Source organism: Priapulus caudatus, unplaced genomic scaffold (genome assembly GCF_000485595.1).
Source record: "Priapulus caudatus unplaced genomic scaffold, Priapulus_caudatus-5.0.1 Scaffold3149, whole genome shotgun sequence".
NCBI lineage: Eukaryota > Metazoa > Priapulida > Priapulimorpha > Priapulimorphida > Priapulidae > Priapulus > Priapulus caudatus.
In genome coordinates this window covers 5,112-14,339 of record NW_014580210.1, presented here as the reverse complement: position 1 = coordinate 14,339, position 9,228 = coordinate 5,112, and the positions used below count along the sequence as shown (strand labels likewise).

The window sequence follows — 9,228 nt, the reverse complement described above, 5'->3', positions numbered from 1 at the left end:
ATAACATTCTATATGGTTTCATCTATGCAATCAACATTGCAGAACGTCGAGGGAGACATCAAATAGAATAATAATCGATCCTTATAACATTCTATGGTTTCATCCGTGCAATCAACATTGCAGAACGTCGAGGGAGAGCTGTTTGATGTGGACGACTCCATGCTGGCTTCGCTGGACAAGCTTGAGGGCTGCCCATCCTGGTACTCGCGTCTCTCCATCCCCATCGTCCTGACGACTGACGGGCACGACAACAGGCAAGATATCCAGCAGTTCTGCGCGTGTGCGTGTGGTGGTGTAAGGGATGTGCACGTGCCGTGGTGTAGGGCAGTGCTTCTTAAACTATTTCAGTGTCATTCACGCTCGAGTCTTTATCACAAAATTTCATTCACCGGCGACTAAATTTCCTTGTTTTTGGGAAGTTTCATTCCCTCCAAAATAATTTCATTCACCCTTGGGTGAACCATTCACCAGTTTAAGAAGCACTAGTGTAGGGAATGTGCATGTGTGCCCAGAATGTGTCGGTAAAATAATAACAACAGCGGGCTCTAAGCTGACCGCTAAAATGGCCTTTGAAATTTAGCGTCAGTCATTGTTGCACTGGGTTTCTGGGCCAAACTAAGTGTCTGAGAGCACCGAAATGCTATGCAGATCTTTTCTGGATCTTGAGCTAGAACTATGGTTTATTGGTACTAAAAAAATGCACAAAATAGTTCTGCATTGAGCTTGAACTATGTTTCGTTGGTGTTAAAATAATTATGACAACAAATTATTTCAGGTTGGAAGTTCCTGTGAGGCAGAATGTCCAGGTCTACTTATTGGAGAATTACAAGAAAGAATTGCTAGGTAATGATAGTTTTTACGGTAATGTTTCATCGTAGCAGCCTAATAACAAGCAACTGCTGTGGGGAGAAGCCGAGATGTTAATGTCTCACCAACCCACCAGGTGGCACCACTGGTACCTCAAATGATTATATCAGCAGTGTGTCATTAAAACGGATAAACCTCGCAGCAAAAAGCTCTTATATACCTACTGTGAGCATACTTGCAGTGTGCAAACATCACGAAATGTTCTCATTGAACCAAAAATGTGCTCCGAAGTTGACTAGTTTGAAAACTCTGTCGGACGCGGTTTTGTTACACAGCTAGCAGTAGCCCTACGCTAGCGCAAATATTTCCTGGAACGAAAACACTATATTTAATTGTTTCCTGATTGCATAAGTAATATAGATAACGATATGATTTAAACAAATTTCAAAATTTTGTACTGAATAAACATCGAATAATGAATTATAACTTGTTTTATCGTAGAAAGGAACTGTTAATGAATCGAGCCGATCGCTCCGCTGTGTCCCGGATGTGTAAACATCACTGTGCTGCTATGTTCATAAGAGAAGTAATTTCGTTTAGATTTTGAGAAGAAATGTTATGAAAGTAGCGATACAAATGAGTTGTAGTGAATTTTTGCAACATATGCAAGCTCACAGTATAGGTATATATATGCATTTAGCTGCGAGATTTATCAACTTTTTAAACGAAGAAAGGCTCATAGTCACAGGTGCAGTATAGTTACGTGGAAACGAAAAAACCGATGCCCATATGCGTTTTTGACCTTGATGCTACGTGAAACTAACTCCACGCGGTTTTTTCCTCGCATTTAGAAAAGCAAACTTTGGATCGCTACTCCGCCGGGCGCGCTTTAGGCGCCACCTACGTTCCGCCCAAGGACAGGCCGCAATCCGTTGCCTACGACTACAGATCTGAAGCGAAGGAAATGAAATAATCGTAGCTTGTCGTATGCGACGATAGATCGGCGGAGTGGCCCGGGGGGGGGGGGGGGGGTGAGAAGGTTTTACATCTTTAACTTACAGCTGTTGGAGCCTCACCCTGCTACAACCGACAGCACTGCATACAATAATTACACCGAAACAGCTTCAGGAGTAGTCGGGCTTGCCTCGGGCATAACATTTACCCTTCCTGCTGCACATTGCAGAATGCACGGAAGGGTTTAGGGGGAAAAGTGGCCACGTCTATATGGCGTATCACACAACAAAATTCGTTGCTGCGGACCCGCTTGTACATTTGTTGCCAAGTCGTTCTGACGTTCGTTATCTTTCGATAAACGAGTTTGTTTTTTTCGCAAATTTTTACGATGATGTGTGAAAAGGTTTGTATTTTCTGTGTGTTGTAGATAGGGTGATGCTCACAGACTACTCTAGTAAAGGGCAGCACAATCTGCCGTATGACTCTGCATGGTACGTACGTGTAGAAGAGTGGGGGCTTATTCATACTGTAATAAACTCGATTGTTATTTGTTATTATTACTTATGCTAGTATGTCTTCACTCCGCTAATACTGCCTTCTCATTGTGGATAAACATTAGTCATAGATGAAGGTCAAAGTATGACATTTTAGATGGCATGTAGGCCTAGTGTAGTGGTTGGTAAACACAAAAATACTGAATTCATGTAAAATCATATATATATATATATGCCGGACCGTACCTTGCCTACTCCACTAACGAGTCTAGGGAGTCGCCTACGCCTACTCCCTAACCCTAACCCTAACCATATCAGATAGTTACCCGGGTACTCTCCGATAGTACCCTTGGGGACATAGACCTTATGAGCGCCACTGTGCAGCGTTCTTCGCTCACTGCGTGTAGTGCAGAGATATACGGAGAAGGGGGGGGGGGAATCAACAATTAATTGAACAGCAAACAATAACAACATGCAACTACTAGCACTACTTCAAGTGTCATGGCTGCCATTGATGTAGATACAATAATTATAATATAACCGACACAAGTGTATGCCTGAATGCTCTTGTGTTTGGTTATAATCTACCGCTACTGCTGCTGCTAATGCTGCTGCTGCTGCAATGGTGACATCAAATAGAATAACTAGACAGAGGGCACTCACGGAGAGTGCATACCTCCGCCAGAATGTAACATGTATGTGTTACGAGCTGGCTCGTCGCTCGCTGCTGGCTGCTGCTGACTGACTCGCCTGCTGCTGACTCGCCGCTCGCTGGTGGCGGCTGCTGACTCGCTGCTCACTGGTGGTTGCTGCTGACTCACTCGCCTGCTGCTGACTCGCCGCTCGCTGACTCGACGCGCTATCGATCATGCCGCGCGGACTGGACACACACACACACACACACACACGAGACCGATTACATTACCTCCCCTCCACTCCGTTACTCCGTTAACTCCGTGGGTGGAGGTAACGAGACCGATTACATTACCTCCCCTCCACTCCGTTACTCCGTTAACTCCGTGGGCGGAGGTAATAATTGATCGTTATAACATTCTATGGCCTCATTGTTCCGTGTATTACATCCGTGCAATCAACATTTCAGAACTTCGAGGGAGACATCAACTAGAATAATAATCGATCCTTATAACATTCTATATGGTTTCATCCATGCAATCAACATTGCAGAACGTCGAGGGAGACATCAAATAGAATAATAATCGATCCTTATAACATTCTATATGGTTTCATCCATGCAATCAACATTGCAGAACGTCGAGGGAGACATCAAATAGAATAATAATCGATCCTTATAACATTCTATATGGTTTCATCCATGCAATCAACATTGCAGAACGTGTATCTCTTTTCTCAGTCTGAGTCTGAGTGTTGCACAGACAGTTCTATAATATTAATAAGTGCATCATCGTCATCTACGTAATCTTCGGCTGTCTGTTCATCATCTCTTCAACAGTGGCAGGTTTAGTGGAAAGATGAGGCCCATACGGTTTGACAAAAGGCCTTCGTCTTCTCTCTTGCTTCCCACAGTGCCACTGCATTAGACGGATCAAAAGCACCTACTGCAGGAGAATCCAGAGAAATTCTCATCAGTGCATTTAAGTTGGATCCTGATAGTCTGCTTCTCCAATCAGACTTTATTCTCTTCATTTGAGAGAGAACCTCTCTCACACTCTACACTAGTAGACGGCAAAGACAGCAACAGAGAGATTACCACAGCAGCAAAGTTCTTGCTTCTTGGGTTTGCTGCCAGAATGTTGCCCATGTTGCTCTTGACGGCCACGTTCATCACTGTCCCTTTTCTGTACATAGAGTTTAATGGTGGTCCACTCTTCTACAACGTTTTCAAATTATTATTTTATTTTTTTTTTTTCGGTGATCCAGTCGGATCACCGATGTTTTATTTTCATGATCCGGTGTTGATCCAAGCTGAAAAAGCCGTCGGATCACCGGATCGGCGAGTTATTTTCAACCCTGGTTAGTACACTTTCCTATCGGTCATATAGCGTAATACTAATAGCGTATGCGGCGAGGTATGCAAAATGAAAACGAAACGTCACGAATTCTATTTTTATCCTCCAATCACAGGTCGGAGCAATACCTATGTTTAGACGCATGTCAATATGTGAGTCAACTTAAACTCATAACTTCATAAATATTACTTTATTACTATTAGTATTAGTCTTCGAAGTCTAAGGGATTATATCGCAGACTGAGAGAGCCACAGTACGTTGATCAAGCAGACAGATCAACAGTGCCAACACTGCAGATCGCAGTAGAAAAAAGCCTAATCTTGTCTCTTGCGATGCCAACACTGTTGGTAGGCCTACATATATATTATTATCATACTGTCATACAGTTACTGACTACTGGGCCCAAGGAAACCAATGTGCCTAACCCTAACCCTAAACCTAACCCTAACAATAACCCTAACCTATTATATTGATATAATATTATATTTATATTGATGTAAATGACATTGGTTTTATTGGGACCCATGTTCTCTATCCTTGAACCTTTATGGCCTTTAGGAGTACTACTACTAGTAGTAGGTATAGCTCTAGTACTATAGCCCGCGTACATTGACTGCCGCAGGCGCCTGCGGCAGTCAATGTACGCGGGCTATATAGTACTAGAGCTATAGTAGGTAGTACTACTACTAGTACTACTACTACTACTAGTACTACTACGATGGAGGACTACCACAAGTTACCTTCTCGCTTCTTACGACGTGAGCTTCTAAGCTCTAGTCTACGACGCGAAACTGAAAGTGTCAGTCGTAGCCAAGCTGGGCTAGAGATTTGTAAACACTAGGCCTATGTACAGTATAAACTCTAATACTATGAAGGGAGTATCGAAGTAAGCAGTGTAACTAAACTAACCTGATACTATTAACGCCTCATTTGGGCAGCCGTGTTGCAATTCCCCATCTTGAATGTATGATATCTGTAAACGTATACGTCATATATTGATTATTGGTCTTGAACCGGTAGGAAATAATAAACTAATACTCAACTTGGCACGCCGCAAGAGACGCGCCTGAGAACTTGAAGTTTACACGATCGTGCATACCACCACCAGATGTCGCCAGCTTATGTAGTCGCACAGCGCCACCACAATAAACAGCCTATGTAGACTGTACCATGACTGGTACCCGGTCCCACTTTCGGCTTAGGAGTCCCACCTCTCCTCTTAAAAAAAATTGAAAATTTAAATTAAAAAAATTAATTAATTACCAAGCGAAGCCTCGGCATAGAGTATGGGATTACCCATCGAGTAATCGAGGTGGGAGCGGAGTACCAGTCTACAGCGTCTGCCCCATGAAGTAGACTGGTACTCGCTCCACCTCGATTACTCGATGGGTAATCGCCATACCTAAGCCGATGCCGAGGTTTTGGCTTAGTAATTAATTTATTTTTTAATTTATTTTTTTTAAATTTATTTTTATTTTTTAAATTAATTAATTATATTTATTCGGCTTAGTAACCTAAGCCGAGAGTTGGGGACCGGGGTACCAGTCTACCCATAGAGATGTATAAATAAACGATTTATACATCTCTATGGTCTGCCCACTCCAAATAATAAAATGAATTATAAGTAACAATGTAAATATATATGTATATTTGCTGTAGTTTCGTGTATTTTTATTCACATTGATTTCAAACACTGCAGTCAGAGCATATAAATCATATATATGCTCTTATATGCTGATAATATGCTGATAATATGCTCTTATATGGTGATTTATATGCTCTGATGCAGTTCAGTATTTTAGAAAATGGCCATTGAAGCTGCACACCTTTTTGCAGTTGGAAATGCGCCGTCGTTGGGGGGAGAGAGAGACTCAAATGAGAATATTTCCTTTATTGAGTAAATGTAATTGTGCTTGTCATGTTTCTGTGAAATGCGTGGTTATAAAATACAATACATTTATATAGGTAGATATAAAAAAAATACACAGAAATAAACTGAAAGTTCAGTTGAAATACTTATGATAATTAATTATAATCACGGTTTCAGTCATACAACATTTGCTGCTACGACATATAAATCTGAGAGCAACCAAAATAATACTAAATACATACTGGAAAGCATTATACAGCAGAATACACTGACAATAAATTACTATAGCAATATCTTGATATCCATAACCATAAAAAAACATGTATTATTTTAATATTTATCAATCAAAGCGTATCGATTTCCTAATTAATTTTATATATTAGACGTATTGGGTACTGGTATATGAAATGTTCGCGACATCACACTGTTGCGACAGGTATCACAATTTTTGCTATCACACAGACTAACTGAGGCATACCAGAACATATATATGCCTTCAGTTTTATAGATACAAAAATATAAATGTGACCGATACACCGATTTGTTCTCGACCATCACTATGATTATTATTAACTATAGTCTGTAGATGGATAGCACCGCATGTCTAAGCAGGCACCTAGGCGCTGCCAGTACTTCACGTCTTCAATAAGAGGGGCCGTCATTACGCAGGGACAAACTCGACCCTGTTCCGACAAGAGATGGCGCTTCATCGCATCATAACAATGCAGAGAGAATCAGGCAGTTCAATGTCGTCGTCATCACTGTGACATAAAATGAACACAATAGTTTGACGAAAAAAGGAATTGCACAGCAACAAACAATATTAGCAATGTTGCAGCATGTATATAAACAAATACATGTATATGTATATATATATTATATATATATATATATATATATATATATATATATATATGATTTTACATGAATTCAGTATTTTTTGTGTTTACCAACCACTACACTAGGCTAATGCCATCTAAAAATGTCATACTTTGACCTTCATCTATGACCTAATGTTTTATCCACAATGAGAAGGCAGTATTAGCGGAGTGAAGACATACTAGCATAAGTAATAATAACAATAACAATCGAGTTTATTACAGTATGAATAAGCCCCCACTCTTCTACACGTACGTACCATGCAGAGTCATACGGCAGAGTTGTGCTGCCTTTACTAGAGTAGTCTGTGAGCATCACCTATCTACAACACACAGAAAATACAAACCTTTTCACACATCATCGCTAAAATTTGCGAAAAAACAAACTCGTTTATCGAAAGATAACGAACGTCAGAACGACTTGGCAACAAATTACAAGCGGGGTCCGCAGCAACGAATTTTGTTGTGTGATACGCCATATAGACGTGGCCACTTTTCCCCTAAACCCTTCGTGCATTCTGCAATGTGCAGCAGGAAGGGTAAATGTATTTGCCCGAGCCAAGCCCGACTACTCCTGAAGCTGTTTCGGTGTAATTATTGTATGCAGTGCTGTCGGTTGTAGCAGGGTGAGGCTCCAACAGCTGTAAGTTAAAGATGTAAAACCTTCTCACCCCCCCCCCCCCCCCCGGCCACTCCGCCGATCTATCGTCGCATACGACAAGCTACGATTATTTCATTTCCTTCGCTTCAGATCTGTAGTCGTAGGCAACGGATTCGGCCTGTCCTTGGGCGGAACGTAGGTGGCGCCTAAAGCGCGCCCGGCCGGAGTAGCGATCCAAAGTTTGCTTTTCTAAATGCGAGGAAAAAACCGCGTGGAGTTAGTTTCACGTAGCATCAAGGTAAAAACGCATATGGGCATCGGTTTTTTCGTTTCCACGTAACTATACTGCACCTGTGACTATGAGCCTTTCTTCGTTTAAAAAGTTGATAAATCTCGCAGCTAAATGCATACCTATACTGTGGAGCTTGCATATGTTGCAAAAATTCACTACAACTGCATTTGTATCGCTACTTTCATAACATTTCTTCTCAAAATCTAAACGAATTACTCTCTTACGAACGTAGCAGCACAGTGATGTTTACACATCCGCGGACACAGCGGAGCGATCGGCCTCGATTCATTAACAGTTCCTTTCTACGAATAAAACAAGTTATTAATTCATTATTCGATGTTTATTCAGTACAAAATTTTGAAATTTGTTTAAATCATATCGTTATCTATATTACTTATGCAATCAGAACAATTAAATATAGTTTTTCGTTCCAGAAATAATTTGCGCTAGCGTAGGGCCACTGTTATGCTGTGTAACAAAACAGCGGCGTGACAGAGTTTTCAAACTAGTCAACTTCGGAGACACTTTTTTGTTCCATGAGAACATTTCGTGATTTTGCACACTGCAAGTATGCTCACAGTAGGTATATAAGAGCTTTTTGCTGCGAGGGTTTATCCGTTTTAATGACACACTGTGCTGATATAATCATTTGAGGTACCAGTGGTGCCACCTGGTGGGGTTGTGAGACATTAACATCTCAGCTTCTCCCCACAGCAGTTGCTTGTTACTATAGGCTGCTACGATGAAACCATTACCGTAAAAAACTATCATTACCTAGCAATTCTTTCTTGTAATTCTCCAATAGTAGACCTGGACATTCTGCCTCACAGGAACTTCCAACCTGAAATAATTTGTTGTTCATAATTATTATACACACACGACGACATAGTTCAAGGCTCAATGCAGAACTATTTTGTGCATTTTTTTAGTACCAATAAAACATAGTTCTAGCTCAAGATCCAGAAAATAGTCTGCATAGCATTTCGGTGGCTCTCTCAGACACTTTAGTTTGGCCCAGAAACCCCAGTGGCAACAATGACTGACGCTAAATTTCAAAGGCCATTTTAGGCGGTCAGCTTTAGAGCCGCCTGTTGTTATTATTTTACCGACACATTCTGGGCACACATGCACATTCCCTACACTAGTGCTTCTTAAACTGCAGTGAATAGGGTTCACCAAGGGTGAATGAATATGGATTTGGAGAAGGAATGAAACTTCCAAAAACAAGAATTTAGTGTCGCGCGGCTGAATGAATTTTTTGATGATAAAGACTCTGAGCTGTGAATGACATGAAATATTTAAGAAGCACTGCGCCTACACCACGGCCACGTGCACATCCTTTAC

General features: G+C 41.2%; 1 protein-coding gene across 3 annotated transcripts in view; it reads left to right on the top strand.

Moving 5' to 3' along the window:
* The window catches only part of LOC106819313 (gamma-glutamylaminecyclotransferase C-like), a 7,270-nt gene extending 4,803 nt beyond the window's left edge, over positions 1 to 2,467 (top strand). For 2 of the 3 annotated variants that reach the window (XM_014823962.1, XM_014823963.1), the window contains 3 exons: positions 124 to 254; positions 776 to 843; positions 2,189 to 2,467. In XM_014823962.1, the coding sequence (XP_014679448.1) occupies positions 124 to 254; positions 776 to 843; positions 2,189 to 2,331 (342 nt within the window). In that variant the 3' untranslated portion in view covers positions 2,332 to 2,467. Of the gene's footprint in view, positions 1 to 123; positions 255 to 775; positions 844 to 1,658 lie in introns of all 3 variants that reach the window. The other variant, XM_014823964.1, reaches the window with a different exon arrangement.
* The last annotated feature ends 6,761 nt before the right edge of the window (positions 2,468 to 9,228 follow it).